Source organism: Mya arenaria, chromosome 4 (assembly GCF_026914265.1).
Source record: "Mya arenaria isolate MELC-2E11 chromosome 4, ASM2691426v1".
NCBI lineage: Eukaryota > Metazoa > Mollusca > Bivalvia > Myida > Myidae > Mya > Mya arenaria.
Genome location: NC_069125.1, coordinates 18,508,677 through 18,529,473, shown reverse-complemented (window position 1 = coordinate 18,529,473; position 20,797 = coordinate 18,508,677). Strand labels below are relative to the sequence as shown.

Below are 20,797 nucleotides of genomic sequence, written 5' to 3'. Positions count from 1 at the left end.
TAAATTACGCTTGGTCAGTTGCAGAAAGTTGTTAAAGAGTTACGTCCCTTTAAGTAAAGCTTGAATTTTACGATTGCAACTATAATGGGAGTTCATAGGGCGAACATCATGAATCTCAATTAACTCAAATAACACACTGTGACACACAGTTCAAGATGGACAATTAACACATATGATTACCATGAGGTGTAAAACAACAACAACAACTACAACAACAACTGGAGTAGTTTTCTTGGTTTATTTTTATACATTTTTTTGCATCTGATCCCTGTGGGGTTATATTAACGAGACATTAGTATGCACAATAAATAGTATCACATTGGATGGAAAATACACTCATTCTTTCAGTCAACACAGTTTCTATATATAAATAGACTGGTATTCTTTTACTCACAACATTATTCATATATATAGACTGGTATTCAACTACGGTAGTGCTTATCAATTTGGTTCCTATAATTATGTCACATCACAGGACTATTGGCAAAAGCAAATTTCTTGGCGAAAATTATATATTTACAATTTTGAGATTTCAATTTATTCCAAGAACAAAAGTGACATTTTTTGGAGACCTTGGACCAAAAATCCTATGGTGGAACAAAGTTATAGACAGATCTTGCATGCATTTGAAATTCAGAGATGTTCATCTACAAAAATATAATACTACCATTATTAAGCTGAAGATCAATCCAAAAACTGAAAATGGACACAAAATGGCGGAACTCTTACTAGTCTACTTACAGCGATGTCATGACTAACAATTTTATTTGTCCAAATTTACAGCGCATGTGCACAGTTACATGTAGGAGTAAAACCAGGACATTTCAAAGTGTTCAAATTCCAAACAAGGTAAGAAATGACATTTGGTAGGGAGTTCATATTCAGAAGTGTGGGAGCTAACAATTAACTTTCGGAACACCACATTAATTTCGACTGTAATAATGTATTTCCCTAATACAATTTGTTCTGACGGCCAAACATTTCATGACTGACTGTATTGGCCACAGGTATTGGTCTCTTTATTACTTTTCTGAGCAAACTTGATCACTAGAAGCATTCATGACATGCTAAGAAAAAGTAAAAAAAAATGATTTCACAGTTTCAAAAATGGAAATACTGAAAGAATAATGTTTTACAAAATCTTTAGAATCATCGTTTTAAAGACATACATGGGTATACATAATATCAAAATGCACAATATCCTTTAGGACAAATTCAACAAATTAGCATTTAAACAAGCAATAGTCTTATGTGCATTTAAACTAGCAACCCTTTCATGCAATGTTAAATGAGAACTCAAGCTAAGCCCATAAAACAACTTTTAAACAACAACCCTCAGACAAAAGTATATATTTATATACTACAGAACTTGCCAAAATATCCAATTACAAACCAAAGCCTTTCAAAACTCAATATTAAACATGAGCGCCGTCTATTTTGTTTCCAGTCTATCAAGGGACATCACAATACAATGATTACAGCAGTTGTTTGCTTAACATGAGCATATCGTATTTTGCAACATCTATACCAAGTTTCTTGCAACATCTATACCAAGTTTCTTGCAACATGTATACCAAGTTTCTTGCAACATCTATACCAAGTTTCTTGCAACATGTATACCAAGTTTCATTACAATGTTTTCAATGCTTTTTTTCGAGTAATGGCCTAGTTTTTGGACAACGCTAGCACTAACACCATGAATATACATGTATACCAAGTTTCTTGCAACATCTATATCAAGTTTCTTGTATCATGTTTACCAAGTTTCTTGCAACATCTATACCAAGTTTCTTGCAACACGTATGCCAAGTTTCATTACAATGTCTTCAATGCTTTTTTTTTCGTGTTATGGCCTAGTTTTTGGACAATGCTAGCACTAACACCATGACTATACATGTATACCAAGTTTCTTGCAACACGTATGCCAAGTTTCATTACAATGTCTTCAATGCTTTTTTTTCGTGTTATGGCCTAGTTTTTGGACAACGCTGACACGAATACCATGACTATCACATTACTTGACTTTCTGACCTTAGAAAACAAATAATGAATATGAGAGATATGAACACAACAATGGATGTAGGATATAGGAAAATGATCAAAATGCAGAAAAACAACAAAAATAAATAAAACAAAATGGCAACAGCAACAATTACAGAAGAAATAAAAACAAACCAGTTCTGTACACAATATCAAACTTTAACAATTATAATACAAAGCAATTCAATATAAAATGTTTAAGAAAGTTGCAAAATTAAATGGGAGACAAGTTAAGAATGAAAATTCTATGCAGATAAAATGCAGAATATTTTGAAAAGGAGTTTAACAGCTTTCCTTCAGCCATGCAAATTCAACAGCAAGATCACTTCAAAATGAAACTTTTACTTGACACAATCTTTGATTACAGATTAAACCTAATAAAAAGATCTAGAAAAGAGTCACAACGCTTCAGCACTTTGCAAGCATAAATATGCTGGGTAAAATGTAAAGTGATATCATCTTACGAGTCATATTTTCATAATATTTATGACTGAACTTTAACCAATATCTAAGTTGAAAACACAGTCAAGGAAACAAATACATGATGCTAACTGTAAAGAATTTTGAAATAACAACAGAATCTTTCATGAAGCAGACCAGTCTTCCTGATTCTTATCTTACTGAATTTCCCCACATAAACTATGAAACTTTTTGTATACTTCTAGTGAACAAAGCTTGAAATAAATTTGGATATACATGTAAACGTTTTACAACAACACATCTATGTATATCTAGGCAAAGGTAACAATTTTTAACATTTTTTTAGAATTTTTTTTAGTAAGATTTTATTTATTTTTTAAATAAGGGAATTGATGATTTGATAAAGAGATTAGCAAACCACATTAACACACATATGAAAAACTAAAAAAAAGCCTCTAGTCATTATTTTCACCACCAATAAAGGTGTTTACAATGTATTCAACACATGGAATAATACTTTAAACATTTACAAACATAACATATTTTTTTCTATGTAATACCTTTTTCTTGACATATTTTTATTAATAAATTCATCAACTGTAAGACACAAAAATGGTATGCAGTGACATATATTAACAATATAGGCGAACATATTTATGAAACTGAAGAAAAACAAAATTAAAATCTAAGATTTTAACATCAATCACGTTTTAACACAGGCATTCTTAGGAGCAAGCATTCAGGTTACAAGATTTATTTTGATATTCTGAAAGACATCGGTAGAAACCCAACTTACACAAAGAGCCTTTAAGGCAATATTTATAGCTTCATACATTCTTTCCTCAATGTAAGTGTTTGTTAAGTACTTGTGGTGTTGTATAGTCTGTAATATATATTTCTGCACAAAGAAAAATAAGCATTTGTATTTAAGGTGTATTTAAAACTATTCAAGTCTTGAAAGACAATATATGTTCATCTTACTTTGTCAATTGAATAATAAGATGAGTGAGTGAAACGCACACACTCTTCTGCAACAAGGGCTATAACTTAACAATTATTAAAGCCAAAGTTATGTACCAATATTAAACCATTTACACTAGGACAACGCCGATGACACCACGGCTATGACAATAACTCTTTTTTTTTAAAGGAAAAAAACAACTAATAATAGCTATACTAATGATTACATGTAATTTTGAGTAACTTTACATGCATGATTTTGTTTTAATTCTTATATGAGGGTACCCACATGAAAATCTATAATTCTACAAAAATTACACCAATAGTTGCTATTCGACACTTTACAATGTATTACATGACGTCACTTTTCCCATTCGTCTTCACTCTATATACATTGCAACATATATACATGTTTACGATAGAGTTAACTTATTATCAATAATGTGCAATTACAACATGTACAATGTATCTCAAAACAAATCATTCACAGCCAGTCGTTATAATACAGATGGTTATCTAAGCATATACAAATTTTGTCACCGTAGCAAGCTAAAGGAAAATATACAATAGAGATCTAATATACATGTATATACAGCACATGGTGTTTAAGTAGTATAATACGAAAAGGCAAGGATACATGTTCAAGGGATTCAAATATCACATAGTATATGGAATTACATTACAGCTGCTCTCTCACACATTGACCGTTTTGACAACTTTTCTCATTTTTTTGTCTTGGAATGAGCCAATGCAATATTTGCCTTAATGTCTTAAACTAGTGCCATAAGACAGCTGACAAAAAATCAGATCGCAGATTTTTCATGTTTACATTCAAAAATTGATGTTTTATGGCTAAAAGCGTTACTAACACTTTAAGAAAAATGAAATATTTGGCAGTTTACCAAACAATTGGGATTTGTTCTGTTCTGAGTCAACTTATATGACTGTATTGAAGGGATTGATGCCAAATCAGCTGATTCTGAGACCAAAAAATAAAAAAAGGTTTATCGGTCAATCTGTGTGGACTGCAGCTTTAACATTGGCAAACTCTATTTACCTTGCAACCACTTAACGCTAGAGATGATTAAAACTGGGTAGACAATCAAATGAAGTATGATTATTTTCATTGCAGTCTTTCACAAACAACCATGATCAAGCAATTAAAATGAAAATTTGACCAAAATTCTATGTCAATTCATGCTTTAAAACTTTACCAAAAATTATACAAATATATAAACTTCTTAACTTCGGTAAATGAAATGCTGATTTAACAACAGGAATGTTTTAAATTGTATTGCCATTTTAAAAAAAATATTGTTAACATTGGAACCAATTTATTCAGATGTGCTTGCAATACTTATTTGTCAAAAAATATGGTACCAAGTTAAGACTGAATACCAAATTTGATAATAGTATGTCAAGTCTGCTGTTGCAGTCATTGAAGTTAAACTTTTAAATGAGCAAGCCATTTCAACAAGCCCTGAGTGGATATTCTTAAAACATCTTAAGTCATTTATTAACTTAAGGCAGTTTTCTTAAATGTTACAGTCAAATTTTGAGAAATGAACAAGTGTTTTCAACATAAAACTGCGTATATTACATAAATTTAATGAAAATAAAGAACTTAAGATACAATTAAGTGAATATATCTTATGACCAGTGAGATACTTCCTGAAGAAAGTTAGGAAATGACTTAAGATGTTTTATGAATATGGCCACACCTATATAAGATCCAGAATTAAGGAGAGCCCAGAAAACATATTACCCATGGGCTTGTCGGACACTGTGAATGTTGACAGAACCTATTACCGTAAATGACTGGGTATTAGACGCGCTTTTTTCCCTCAGATTCCGATGCAAAAAAGTGCCTGCGTATAATACCCAGTAACAATTTGTTGAACTTTTTTTCTGAGGTCGATTTCAAGCCGAGAGTTTGTTTAGATTTATGTAGAAAGGGATGTTACTCGCGTCATATTGATCGATTATATATGGGTTAAAACGGCAGTTAAAGATCGGGATACGGTATATCGTAAGACGTTTATAATTTTAACAAAAAGATTTTTCGATTAAATAAGTTATTCAATATTATTTTTAATAATAAATTGAATTGAACAATAATTAAACTTGCATATAAGAAAGCAAAGTTGGGCACTGTCAAAATATTTTTTGTCAGTTGTATGATAAGGTGTGAAAAACTCGCATTGCCTTTTGTTCTGTTTAACATACCAATACTACAAATTGATGCAATAATGGTCTTGTTTTTTTCACACATTTACGCGAACTTTATTCTTTTCTGTAGGTGTTGACATTTTGAGAACAAACCCACACAACATAAGGGTAAAATATTTTTCGTCACTGTCAACAAACATGGTGGCCGAAATTGACAGACGTTTTTGACATATTTTCTATGCGTCTTTTAACCAACACATAGATTAAAAGGTTTTTTCTCCGACTTTTCACAGATTTTTTTCCCTGCGTCTAATACCCCCTATCGTCTTATAACCAGTCATTTACGGTATATTGTGTACTTGCATATTTATATCTTATAAATGAAAACAATGACACTTTCAATTGATAGACTTTGAAACTTTCAAATTTAATAACAAATTGGCAGAAACACCTGGGGAAAAAGACAAAAGCATTTTCAATGACGACCCTTGGCACAGTCAGCAGATTGACAAAAACACATCCTATTTTATGAAAATTCCATAATTCCATTTTATAAAATTTTCCATCAAAAATTCCTCTATGGATATAGCTTTGCTTACAAAGATGTGATTGTACAATGAATGGACAGATATGAATTGTTAAATTTTAATACATGACAAAAGCTTGCGGTTAAGATATATTCATTGGCAAAGTGTATAATAGTGCTGAACAACAAACAAGTACGTTTGGAATCCATATGTTTACAAAATAACAGTAGATTTTCCTTCCTTAGGCTTACATGTTTCGGTAACACGACTTTAACCCAACAAAACTAAACCTTCTCCTATTCCATACATTTACACAACCTTTATGGAAACTTGTCTGCTGTTGTCCTTGTCCTCTATAAAAGGACAGTATTCACGTACATGGAAGCAAAAACACCAGACTTTGAGTGTCTTAAGGTAATCCTCTAAATACCCCTTATGTGCACACAGACACCGGCACACTGTTCACGCAAACACCGACAAACTGTTCACACAAACACCGGCATACTGTAGACCGCCTGAGGTGTTTGGGGTGTAGAATGCTGCTGACTAGGTGGGGCATCGATATTGTCAGAGGCTGCCGCTTCCTCTTTCAATGTAGGTTTTGCGCTGCCGGAGTGCTTTTCAGTGTAAGTTTTACTGCAGGATTGGCCCAACACGTTCGATAGTGGCTGAACTGCATTGCTCGGGATCAAACTCCCTGAAATAGTTTTAAAGTAGTGAACTGTTGAAAACTTAGTCTACTGTGAAATCATTTATATTCGTGGGCATGAAATTTCGTGGTTGCCGAAAAATAACAATTTCGTGGGTACTTGAATTCGTGGTTTTTTACATTTTTGAAAAAAAAAATCGACACTGCGATCGTCCTAAATTGTATGCATTATCTCAACGCGCTGGCCCGTGATTTTTGTCTTCTACGTCACACGGTTTATGACACTCGCTATAGTGGTACGACATGCCAATTAGTGCATGTCAATTATCGATTTAATTGGAAATCAAGGTCATAAAAGAAGATGTACCTTGATCATAAATACAGTTAGCCGAAGCCATTGAATGCCAATTAAGAATTTTGCAAACTGCGAAAACACCGAGAAGGTCTGTATATTTGAGAAAACAATCCCAAAAGATAGCTGATGTTTACAAATTTAATCACTTTGTATATCATCTCATTTCATATCATAATTTCAATATTTATTCAAACATTTTTGTTTAATAAGTGTATTGAATGCGATGTTTTGTACACTGTCACGTTGGATGCTCAGAACCTCCAATGTAATCGATTAGTTATTCCATTAAACAAAAAATCGAGAACCGACACTCATCACTCACATCGTGTTAGCCTTGAGATTTTCATGAACAGCACACGTTTAGGCACGTGCCTCTGTCATTTGGTTCATAAAACACATTAAAATGATTTGGTTTAGGGCTATTCCAGTTAAACATATGTCCCACCCCAGGACGGCAAAATAAAGAAATTCTGTAGGGGGTAGGTCTTTTTCTTAATTTGCTACTGTAGTGGGTGGTGATAAGTCCAATTTCGCATCTATAGGGGGGCGTCATTTTCTTTTTTGCTTCTGACCGTATCTGCTCATTTATATTCACTGCCCGATGGTGAAATACCGGTTTTTTTTTTATCCATATAACATATTTTACCGAACGTCGTGTACAGAATTGGTTTGGATACAAATTTTCGCGATATTACGAGTCGGTTCCGCGGTACCGGAAATCAGAAGAAGTTGCGTCCCTTGACAACAAGATGGCGGAGGCGCCAGAATTTGTAAAGTCGTGGTCGAAGACCAACCTACAAAATTGGCTAGAAACCAATAGTTGGGCCGCATGTGTGGATACGTTTCGTGGTAAGTATACCCAATTGCAGTGTTCGACACTAACGGGGTCCCGGGATCCCGAGGACACCAGTTTTTCAGGAGGGACACCTGAACTTCGAAGTCCGGTATTCCGTCGGGACACTTTAAATTTCTGACTGATAAACGCTAAATATCAATAAATAAGTAGCATTTAATTAATTTATTACCTAAATTCGGGCTCCCTAAATTTATTGACAGCACATGTCAAAACAATATTATTAATTATCATTATCGGACTCATCAAAGCGAAAGTATAGCTGACTATTTGACTATAGTTACGTCATGAATCTATAAATAAACAGGTCATTTCACAGGCGCATGCAGGTTAACGCTTCCGTTTTGTTGTTGACATTTTAAACAAGGTCAGAGCTGACAGAGATTTATTATCGGTAAAATACTTATGTGGAATTGTTTTGCTTATGTGTCAGAACCGCCCAAAAAGATGCCAACTCTGATGATACCTTTTATATAATATGATGCGACCTTTGAGTATTTACAGTAACATTTACGACACAAAAGAACTGCATCCTACATTCAGCATTCTTTGTTAATTGGCATTCAACTTATCAATATTCTTTGTTAATTTTAAAGACATATATTTTATGCCTTGATAAAAAATAATAGAAATAAAATTTGCAGGGTTTTATTCATTAATTCAATAAATTTATAAAATTTTATGACTTTTTGGCGCGAAAATTAACATGTATACACAATTTTTGGTCGTCTGCTCTTCCAGTATGCACTACGACTGTTGGGCAGTCTGATTGATTTATCAACAGCTCTACTAAATATTGATTGGAGTTTTCACAAGCCAGATGTAATATTCCTACAGTTTCTTAATGAAAAGCACCGACATTTGACAAGACCCTGAACCATGATGTATTTTATGCGTATTTTCCAAAAATCTAAAAATAGTAACAACATCAAGTTTTTGTTTACATTGTATCCATCTCTGTTTTTGACTGAAAACAAAAGGGACTTAGACATTCTCCCGCTTTTGAACCCAATCTACCAACTTAGAGACCAAAATATACCTCACTGCCATTCAGTGCTACTAACCTGTCATTACATGCTGCTGAAAACATGTATAATAATTATGGTGGTTTATACTTGCATTACAAATTGAAAAGTAAAAGGATGTTGAATTTAATATTAAAACAGGCTCAACAATGAAAAAATGTAAAAAGTGGAAGGGACTCCTAATTTCAGGAAGGGACACCTGATTTCAAATGTTGGTGTCCCTTCGGGATCCCTTGGAAAAATGGTTAGTGTCGACCCCTGAAATTGACAACAGTTGTCTAGAATTTTATTAGAAATCATAATTTGTACGTATTGCGTAAATGTTATAAATCCGAATGTTTCGTCCCCTTAACATTTCGACCACAAGTTATTTTAAGGTTGTATATAATTACATGGGTGAAAGTTTCAGCCTCATGTGGCTTAATATGCACTTATAGCAACATACCAGTATGAAGAAACAAGAGAACCGTGGTGTGTAGGTTATAGTCCATATAATGGAAAATAACCAAATTTATTAATGGAAAATAACAAAATTTATTACAAGCGAAGCCCAGTAATAAGTTTTGTTATTTTCCATTACATGAGCTGTAACTGACTTATAGTTCACCCTAGTTTCTAAGCCAATCATCGAACAAGGCCGTATACAGCGTGCCCATTGGCTGCTCGAAGTTCATTTGGCGCGCGCCATGTCTGTTGACCTAGTTATAATAATTAACTTATTGGATGCAGATGTGATCTTATATGAAACCTATTCGAGCAAAGATTTGAAAATCTCTGGGTGATGATTGGCTTAGAAACTAGGGTGAGCTATAAGGTCCTATATAGCTCACCTGATCAAAGAGTTACAAAAGAGTAATTGCAAATAATCTTTGCATATATAGACGTATAAAAAAATAAACTTCTCAAGGGGGTCCGAATTTGCTCAAAAAATATTCTAAAGTGGGTTCTTTTCTCATCAAATAAACTTCTGAAGGGGGATGGTCCATTTTGAAAGTGCCTTCCTGGGGTGGGACATATGTTTTACTGGAATAGCCCTTATTATTTGTTGAAGGCATATATATTATATATTAACAAAACGATGAAGATATACAGTGAGACGGATGTTTACGCTGTATAATGCGGCCTGTGTAACGAATAAACTAGAGTATGTACATAATAGGAAATTGGAAAAAGTGAAGAAAGGATCTATATTTTGTGGGATCTTGAATTCGTGGATCACCCAACCCACGAAAACCACGAACATAAATGCCCCACGAACATTAATGATTTCACAGTACTTTGTGAATGCAAAAAAGAGTGCCACAGGGTGAACTACAACGATTGTATGTTCTCTATTATAATTGAATGCATGTTTTTTTGGCATAAATTAATGATGCATCATATTCGCTCTAAACAACTAAACTTAGTAGTTAAGAAAAAACAAAAAAAACAACAATCTATGAAACCTAGATAAAAAAAACATTAAAATTAACAAAAGCATTGAAATTAATGAAAGCTTTCACATTAATGACATTTATAAAAGCATTGACATTAATGAAAGCATTGAAATTAATTAAAGCATTGATATTAATGAAAGCATTGTCATACCAACAATCCTCTGGTTATCATCAGTTCGCAGTCGTATGATCTGCATCTTTGTCTGCATTGTTGAAGGAAGGGAGGCTAGCACACTCTCCACCTTGTTCCAGACACTCAACACGGAGCCACTCAGCACGTAGTAGGTGCGGGTACGTAGACCCACCTCACAAGGCAAGCCCAGACTGATCTTCTTACACTGACCACGCCTGCAAGTGTAATAATAAGTTAGTGAATTGGTGAGTATTTGTGGCATGGAGCCTGTCAGCATATAGTAGGTGTGACTTCGTAGACTCACCTCACACGGCAAGCCTTGAATGATTCACTGCTGATGCCTACTATAGCAATAATAGATTGACAAGTATTTGTTGAAGAGAACAACTCAGCATGAAGAAGGTGCGAGTTCACAAGACTACAGATTAACGGTGTTAAAATGTAAATGGTAACTTTCAAGAAAAAAGCATAATTATCTATTTTACGTACGGGTGACTGCATAATGAATACAGTTTATCCAATAATACAGACATACACAAGTACCAGTTAGAACCTAACATACCAGTAGGCGTGACTGCAGGTGTTGGCCGACATGTTGTACTGCTCCTCCCAGTATCTCTGGGCCTCCTCTGGCAACACCTGCAGAAAATCATGAAGGTACATGTCACAAAATGCCAGAATACAAATATTATGCTTTACTCTGTATGAAGCTGAAAGCAAATAAACGTTATAAAACATTTACATGCAAGAAGGACAAGGATAATTCCAGTGAGGTTTGGTTGAAATTGAGTCAAGTATTAAAAGTTGTTTAAAGCTTCTTTTTTTGAGGAAGACAATGTTTGGCTCAAAGCTTCCCATGGATAATCACTTATGTTTATTTTCTTCCAAAAAATATAAAATAAAATATATTTTCACTGTCAGGTAAAAGCTAATTTGCATCTAAAGGATATTATAAAACAACGTTTTCCTCTTAACTGGAAATCAATGTAAAAACACACACTTAACTAAAGAATCATAATGAAACCAATTCAAACCTTCTTGTATTTCTTCTTAATCTCCTCGAGAGTTTCTTGTTTAGGCTGTAGACCGGTGTTGGGCCGGTAGACAGTAAACAGCTTCTCTTTCTTCTTGTTATAGGAGCCTTGGTATGCGGCCACAATGGCAAACCGACGTATCGACCGATCCTGTGAAACACAGGGATCACCAGTAAGCAAACATAATAACAACAAACAAATCAAGAATGAAGAAAAAAAAATTGAACTAAATATGAAGTGAGTGTCACAAATTGAATGTTTAACTTGCCAAACCAAGAAAGAACTATGCTTAAACTGACCCATCAAGCATATATCAAATGAAGCAATAGCTGTCACAGGAGTGCTTCATATACTTACCATGTCCTTGACCTTTGACCCACTGACCTCAAAATGGTTAGTGTTCATCTGCTGGTCATGACCAACCTGTCTACCAAGTGTTCAGTTATTGATGGAGACCAATTTCAGCTCAAGGTCACCACAACCTTGGCCATTGACAAACTGATCTCAAAACCAATTTGGTTCATCTACTGGTCATGACCAACCTGCCTACCAAGTTTGAAGTCCCTTGGATTAGCAAATAATTAATTGGAAACCATGTGGACAAGCTGACAGACACAAACTGATTACTTAATGCTAGAGCACAAGGCCATAAGAAGCGATCTTTCAATAAGTGATCGATAAAATGGTCCCTTTTGAACTAAATAAACTTATTTTTTGGAATACTTTGAACTTCTAACGTGATATATTATCATAAAGCAGTATTCAGTGACTTGACTTATTTGTTTTGCTAATTTTACATACATGTACACAATTAATCAAACAGTCTGCATTTTACAAATGCTTTGGTGTTTATCATTTATTACGGCAATTCTTGTACATTACCTGCAAGGAGATGTAGAATCCATCGTTGACACCAGTGTATTTCTTCCAGATGTCAAATGCTGATGGGAATGACATACCGCGCTCAACGCTCACCTGTAACATTTCAGTTTTGTTCAGTCAGAAAAACAAGGCTTTGTAACATTTCCCCGATATACTTTATCAACAAATTATGTGTCCTGTGACCAAATTTTTTTAAGATGTGATGATAATGAAGATTTTTATATCAACTTTCGTAATCTGGATTTTTTTTGCCTGTAGGACTTCTGATTTTTAACAATAGAGTCCATTTGTGACATCTGTTTCAGTAACTAGTCAAATCTCTCTAAATACAAACATAATATCTACTGACAACCGGGTCAATAATCACCACTCACGGTAACAAGCTCTGTCTTTGCAGTGTTGGTCGCTGTATTGCCTACAAACACCTTCGTCTCCAACTTCTTCACGCTTTCTCCACCACTGCCCAGGTCTAAACAAAGAGTAAGTACATGTTAAAATGCTACCTCCTAAGAAATAATTACCCTTGGTTAGTGCACTGCCTTCTTACCTAAGGGGACCCGGGTTTCATTCCCAGCCTGAGCGCATGTGAATTAGGTTTGCGGTCACCAAGATGGACAAGTGGGTTTTCTCTGGGTACTCTGGTTTCCCCCACAACACAAGACCACACTTTCCCGTAACATCATGCCAAAGAGAGTGATTAATATAAGTTGCAATATCTTGTTTCACAATCATAGAATGTTAAAATAAATATGTTAAAACTATCGATCACCCTTGACAAGCAGAGAATATCTCTGCCACACCATATAAAATCTTGCTAAATGGCAGCTATTTACGTTTTCAAGATATAAATTTAATTTTTACCTCATTACTTTTATTTAGTCAGAATTTATAAAATATTGAATGTATCTTACCTAAAAGTTATTATATATTTTAAATACAAATATGTTTTAAGATTTTGAACGTGGCCACATAGTTGTGTTCACATCATTTCTATACAGCAAAGGGAAGTAACCACAGAATATAACATTGTTGAGATGTTTTTGGGCAGTATATCAACACAAAAACATACAGACTTTAGCTAAATGTGAAGGTTGAATAAGAAAATGCTCATTGTGAGATTGAAAGACTTTATTTGGTCAAATTTATAAAACTCAACAGCTGAAACCTCTGCTAATAAAATCCAGCTCTTGAAAGGACTTGGTAAAGGTATTTTGCAGAAAACATTTTTTCACATTGTTTGATAAGAGGTTGGATACAAAATGCTCAGAAACTATACAAAAGTAAATTGATCAAAATTTGACAAATCAAGGGCCATTCCTATGAATATAGTGGAATCTGGTTGTTCATCAAACTATACCAATAATATGTACTATGAATAATCAAGATAAGACAACCTTATCAAACCTCTTTTTTTCTGAAAATTATGTTTATCCGTCGGACTTTTAAGTTTTTTTTAAAGAACACAACATTGATGATGCCACCAAAAGTAATGTCTATTGAAAGCCAGATTATCAGGTGACACAAAAAGCAGGTGTTACAAATATTGCACAAATTTCAAAACACGTACCCATGATGCCCATGTCCCAGCGCCCACTTTTTTTGGCCTCAAGAATGACGGTGGTGAGGGTGCTTGAGAAGTACTTGAAAAGGGCGTTCTGCAAGGTCACCTCAACTCCCAGTAGCCGATTCAGGAACTTGCTTATGTTATTGTAATCTACAATGAAACAGAACAAATTACATATCAATTATGCCATTGTGAATTCAAAAAATCCTTTATCATGATTTTTTTTTTTCAAGAATTAGAGCAAGAAATTATTTTCTATTTTCATTTGTTTAGGTTGTGGTTTAAATTCAAAGGTTTGATTTTTTGTCTTACAAATTAATCATACTTTTGTGATTTCTGAATATCTAAAGAAATCCTTTATCATGATTGAAAAGACTAAAGCAAGAAAGTGTTCTAGCTTGCTAACAAACTGAAAAATTTGAATTTCCATGCAAATAGTAGATATGTTTTGTAACAATTGCTGGCCTACAATGTGCATATACCTAGTATGTGCATGCCCTCCTTACCTTTATCCAGCATGGGGATGGCATCTCGACTCTCCTTCGTAATCATCCCAACACCAACAAACGCCTGCTGGCAATCTACAACATGCAATAATGTATTGAAATATGTATAAGGTGACAATAAATCAATAGTATAGGTGTGAACAGGTAGATAGCATTTTCTTCACTTCCTAAGAAGTAAAATTCACCATAATAATCAACGATTCTGTAAATATTAATACTCAAGCATACCTTCAAAGAAGTTTCCAAGTTCATACACTGGCAGATTCACAAACCGAGACTCAAATCCACACACTGTCTTCATCACAGACTCCAAAGCAAGTTTACCATACTGGAACACAGGTATTTTGGATTATTGTACATGTTTTCAAATGTCTTAACAGTATCCATAGTGAGTGTCAAAAGTGTTGTTATTACAAAGTGATTGAACATTTACTTTCAGGTCCAATTTTCAGTTAAACAAAAATAATTTCATACAAGTTAACTATACTATATAGAAAAGATGCAGATTTTTTAAAAATGTGACAACTTGGGGCCATGTCCCATCATCATTGATCTTCCTCACTGATATATATATATATATATGAGGTTTTTGAGATTTGTTCAAATTAAACCTTTTGGGGCTGTAGTCGCGAAAATGCAACAGCCTGGCCTGGCAGACCTCTGTTGTAGCATTATTTCAACATAGAATAGTCTAGTATTTACTTATAGTCATATATTTTTGGGGTAAAAAGGGTTAAGATTGAGAGGGAGAGAAGACAATATGAAATCAGATAAATATGGTTTTCCACATCCACACCCACCTTGTTATCAAAGTTAAATCTGCTTAAATCTCTTGATTCAGTGGCTCTCCTGTCACCATGGGTCAGAGCTCCCTGAAATTACAGGTATTTTAATGAAAAAAAGTAGTATAGAGATAAAATCCAGGCTAGAAATTAAAATGTGGACAGATGACTGGACAGCCGCAGCGACTTTATCGCTACTACATAAATCACTACTACATAAATCACTGGATCAACTATTATAAATCAAACAGCAATTATAGTACAAACAAACCCGAGTCCTGGTTAAACCTGTATTTATCTAACTGTAAAGATTCCACAAAATACATTCAATTGCAAAGGAATATCAAACGTTCAATAATGAAAGTTAACATTGGAAAGAGTAATACTTGCAAAATAAAATCAGTCTTACAGAACTGATAACTAAGAAAAGCACTTACCAGGCTCTCAAGGCGTTTTGCAACAGTGGAGGCAAACCTCTGTTCTCCCGCTAGTTCTGATATCAGGAACATGTACTCCGGGGCTGACACCTGGTTGGATCGATGGGTTCGACCTGAAATATCACAACAAAATAAATGTTAACAAGACAGTTAGAAAATATGTAGTGGACATGAAATATAGTGATATGACCTTGATCTCCATGTGTGACATTGACCTTGAATCAAGCTGGTTATCCCATGAGCTCTGCACATCATCTCAATATAGTGAACATTTGTATCAAATTAATTCTAAATCCTTCTGGCAGTTTAAAAGATATGGAGCAGACACAATTTAATAAAGGCTACAGTAACTTAATAGTTTGTTTGATGTGACCCTACCCACTTTTATAAGGTATGGGAGGGTAGGCTTAACAAATATTAATTCATAAATCTCATCAAAGACACACCTCATAAATCTTTTCATACATACCAAACTGCTGGATGGCCCTGTCAGCACTCCAGGGCAGCTCCAGAGTGATGTGAACACGTCTTCGCTGGTTGATCACTCTTCTGTCTGCTTGCAGGGAAATACCGGAGCTAGCTGCCTCGGATATAATTGCAATATTCTGAAACACACACACAGAAAGGTGTTGAAGGAATCAGAATAAAAAAACACCTTGGAAAAAGCATATAGAAATTATTGGAGTACTCTTTGCGAAATCAAGTCCATCAACATGTAACTAATTGTCGGATGCCAGAGGTACCCTATTTCACTCTGCTTTATCGAGTATCTTGGCACATTTCATTAAAAATCTCATAATCATGAATAATTAATGAGGCTGTGTGTCTTTTTCTGTATTAAGTAAAAATAATCCCTGATTGACCTCATGCCAAATCTTATAAGATAAAGCCTTTTTATTGTTAAATATGATTTCATTGAAATGAAGAGTTGTCTGCCATATCTCATTTACATTCATTAAAACAAGATTTTGTCGGTCGATTTTCACACGTTACTAATGAAGTGCAAACAGGGCGACAATGATGTTACTTGGGTTGTGGCTCATCATACTATAGAAGTCAAACCCGTAATTAGAACTTGACAACAAGCCCAGGCATGTGAAAAATCCTGATTCCGCATCATGCTTTTATGTTTGGGGGTGTAGGTTAATATCTTATAATAATATGAACATCAATCATTTGGCTTGACTGGAAATCTGCACTCATATATATCACAAGTTCTTCCATACCTTTTCTCCGTCCATGAATCTCTGTTTCTCTGTGAGGTTGAGTATTTCTAGTGGTACGTCGTTCTCACTGCGGGACTCGTAGCTGATACCTTCATCCGTACACACTACACGTCCCTTCCTGCCCGTCATCTATAACACAGAACACATATTAATACAAATACATATGCAAAAATTATGACCAATGAAGAGGCTAAAAAAAGACTGTTTGGGTCACATTTACCTTTTGAGTTTGTAAGAATAAGTAAACACGAAACATACTTTTCGATTATTGTTTCCTTATCCAATGTCTTTTTATTCCAACCTTCCCGAAAGTTTTAAAAAAAAGAGTCAGTTATTTGGTCTTACAATACACATAAATCTGTTGGACCATAAGAAAACATGTCAGACTCAAACAGATGGCACAAAAACAAGTAAAATTATTGCATCTTTTTCGTATTTCTTCTTTTCAGATCGTTCAGTCGCTAATAATTTCCTTTTTTCCTTCGTAAAAGTTAACACGCAATGTTTTCTGACTGTAGAAAATATGCTAGCAGTATGTTATAAGCTCAGCGATTGGTTTTTCAATGGGCACTGTGCCGAAAATGACCAATGAAAACACATTTTACCTTTTATAACACATTAAAACTAAAACCTTAAAAGGCCTAAATGTTTTCAAACCCAGATACCGGGCCTTAATGCAAATTAGGGATGTTTTCCCAGTAAAGTCTTGGATCAGAAGATCCCTTAAACAAAGAAACCAATATCTTAATTGTCTTAAGCATCAAAAAGATAATCTCACAGTGAATGTTTTTTTAAAGGAAAATCCTTTCATTGTTTCTTAATACCCACCTCTGCGACATTATCCACCCCTCCGAGATCGTCAATGAGCTGATCCAGTGTGTTAGCTGGCAATCTGTCTCCCAGTAGTTCTACACGCTCTAGTAACTCCCGCTTCATTTGGAATGCCTTCTCTATTGAATCTCCACCTGCTGATTGGAACAAGGCCAAATTGAACTCGCATATTTTAATAATAAGGCAAAAAATTTAGGAATATAGTTTACAAGAATGAAAAATTTAACTATCAGTTAGGCAATCTACAGTTTAAACCCATTGGCTCAATATTGCTTGGCTGGATTTTCTCATTGGCTCGAACTGGATGTAAAGGACCGATTTTGTTTTACTCTAAGTAGCATTCCCGCTTGGCTTGATATTGGCAAAGTTTGAAGTATTTAGGCCGGTCCCTGGGATAATAAGCCAACAGATTTCAACTGTTATAACAATAATTTTCACAATTCTATGTAAATCATCATTGTAGTTCCAATGTGCACAGAAAGTATTGTTTCCTTACCCGTGTTTCCTGGCCCATCAGCCCCCGAATTACTGCCACCCTTCAACAGCCCCGCGGCCGCTAACTGACTTGTAAACTCCTCATCTTCATTTTTACTCTTCTTTTTTTCTTTCTTCTCTTTTTTCTTTTTCTCCTTTTTCTTCTTTTCTTTCTTTATTTGCTTCACCTTTGCTTTCTTGTTGGCTTTCTTTAACCAAGGATCTGTGAAACAAAACAAGTTTTAAAACTGCTCTATCCCCAATTCAAAACCACAGAGGTTTCTCTCATTTTTTCACCTTTATATATTGTCTAAAATATAAATATATAGGTAATTTTTTTTTAGAGAGACCTCCGTGTTCAAGACACATATTACATGTTTTTTAACTCCTTAATAAGGAGAAAAAAAAACAAATAGTTTTTTGGGGGGTTGTGACTATAATTTTGAGTCGGTGCCGAAATGCAAATTGTAGCCTTAGAACTCTAATACAGAGTTTAGTGCAAACAGATCTACCTTACATGAAGCTAATTGGTGTCTGTCTGACTAAACCAAATATTTCCTAGACTTGTTGTTTATTTGTCATTAAATCATTCTTGCCTGTAATTCTTAAACCTGTTGTTTATTTTTCATTTAATCATTTTTGCCACAATAACTGAATCTCTTAATTTCCCTTACCCTCATCACTATCCGAGCCATTCCCAAATGGATTAAAGTTATCATTATCATCAGATTCATCATCATCATCATCGTCGTCTGAGGTATCACTTAGGCCAAGGTCAAAGTCGCTCTCCTCGCTGTCTGAAGAGGAATCAGACTCGCTCTCACCTTTAGACTTCTTTGCTTGGTTTCCAACTAGAGATTCTGTAATAAACAAATATAGTTATCTTTATATGCCATGAAAGTGGTCATCGAAAATAGTCTTTTGGATGAACAAGCCCAAATTGATATACAACTGCTTGGCATTACATTTCTGAACAAGCCCTGCTGTATAAAACCAAGAATTTGAGCAACCCAGAAAGCATTTTACCAGTGCAGGGCTTGTGCTTATTTTGACCACTGTGAAAGTGTCTGAAAATTCTTTAACGCCAGGAGCTTTTAAACCCACAAGGGCACTGCCCATTGCCCGTAAGAGAGGATAATGCAGTCCCTTTTCAACCTGGTCAGAAAGTTAAGACAACTTTTGATAACCCACAGGGAACCCTGATATACTGTAAGAAAGGGAAAGTAACTACATTTAGTCAACGTATTAGTATTTCCAATAGTTGTCTTTATCCTTACTGCATATTTTTGTTTTTATGAAAATGACTTGTACAAAAACACAATGTTTTGATAGAAATGAAAAAAATAATCATTAAAATTAAAATTATAATCAAGGGTTCTTCTCATAAATCAAGCACACCAGTTCCCTTTGAAATCATATATATATGTGTAATTTACAAAACATTAACAGTTCATAAAATTTTGAAATAACTTCAACCCTTCAACTGGTGCAAAAATCTTTCATAGCTACATGATATAAAGGAATTCTTCTTCAATTTCAACAATCCAAGTTTAAAATTAAAAGGCAAATACAAATACAAGAACAAGTGCATTTAAATCCTCACAAAATTTGCTGATCGCTCAATTATAAAGGTATCCAGTTCTTCAAAGGTGAACTAGTCAACTTTCCCCATGAATCCTGTATTCTGATACTTCTGACTTAAAAGCAGCATTAAATCTAGGCTTAAATTGTTCCCATCCGTACCTCTTTTTCTCTTCAGGCCATTGGTGGAAGAGTTGCTATCCTCATTGTTGTAGACATTGTTTCCGAGACCAAAGGCATCAAAGAACTTGCGCTGATCCGGAGCAGGGAAATGTTTCTCAATGACAGTCTGAACCACACCCCTGAAATAAATTTATATTCTTTTCTGATTATTTTAATCACATTTGATGTAACTTACTTCATTAAGGTTAAAAAATAATCAAATTTCCCAATTCAACTACAAACTAACTTCCAACCAAGAATGCAAACTGATATGTAGTTTTAAACAAACACAACATAACAGTTATTTATCACCCCATTTCACAGACAATCATTTTTCTATGGCAATTCTCTGTGTATAGCCATACTACAGTACAAGCACAGTCATGAAGGCAAAGTAATAATACTATAATAAAACATACATTCTTCCAAAAGTTTCATCAGTGAAATCTACACCTACAATTGTGAGTAAAATTATACCACTAAATAGTGAAGCAGGCAGTCAAGTCTCCAATGGCCAAAAAAAATGGATATAAGTAGGAGCATGTTTGAAAAAAAAGGAATCTTAATGGTATTAAGTTGGGATAGTAAGGCTCTTTAGCAAATAAGTGACTATTAAGCTGTTCACCATTTTTGATGTACATGTAATAAAGTGTTGGGATCTAGATAAGTTTTTTCTGAAATTGGCCCAAATCATCAAATAACTGGCCTGCATAGGGATCCAGGGGCATGTCCCATAGAAACAATTGAAAAT

At 34.5% G+C, this 20,797-nt stretch overlaps 1 protein-coding gene across 2 annotated transcripts in view; it reads right to left on the bottom strand.

Annotated features, from left to right (window-relative positions):
- Positions 1–224: 224 nt before the first annotated feature.
- LOC128230605 (protein strawberry notch homolog 1-like) overlaps positions 225–20,797 on the bottom strand; it is a 32,930-nt gene continuing 12,357 nt past the window's right edge. The window contains exons 13-29 of one of the 2 annotated variants that reach the window (XM_052943022.1): positions 20,047–20,186; positions 18,978–19,163; positions 18,326–18,526; positions 17,827–17,966; positions 16,999–17,127; positions 16,242–16,377; positions 15,773–15,885; positions 15,354–15,425; positions 14,782–14,881; positions 14,554–14,628; positions 14,051–14,197; positions 12,858–12,952; positions 12,484–12,576; positions 11,602–11,751; positions 11,130–11,206; positions 10,586–10,782; positions 225–6,813 (exon numbers count right to left, since the gene is read on the bottom strand). In XM_052943022.1, coding sequence (XP_052798982.1) covers positions 6,602–6,813; positions 10,586–10,782; positions 11,130–11,206; positions 11,602–11,751; positions 12,484–12,576; positions 12,858–12,952; positions 14,051–14,197; positions 14,554–14,628; positions 14,782–14,881; positions 15,354–15,425; positions 15,773–15,885; positions 16,242–16,377; positions 16,999–17,127; positions 17,827–17,966; positions 18,326–18,526; positions 18,978–19,163; positions 20,047–20,186 — 2,263 coding nt within the window. In that variant the 3' untranslated portion in view covers positions 225–6,601. The remainder of the gene's footprint in view (positions 6,814–10,585; positions 10,783–11,129; positions 11,207–11,601; positions 11,752–12,483; positions 12,577–12,857; positions 12,953–14,050; positions 14,198–14,553; positions 14,629–14,781; positions 14,882–15,353; positions 15,426–15,772; positions 15,886–16,241; positions 16,378–16,998; positions 17,128–17,826; positions 17,967–18,325; positions 18,527–18,977; positions 19,164–20,046; positions 20,187–20,797) is intronic. The other variant, XM_052943023.1, reaches the window with a different exon arrangement.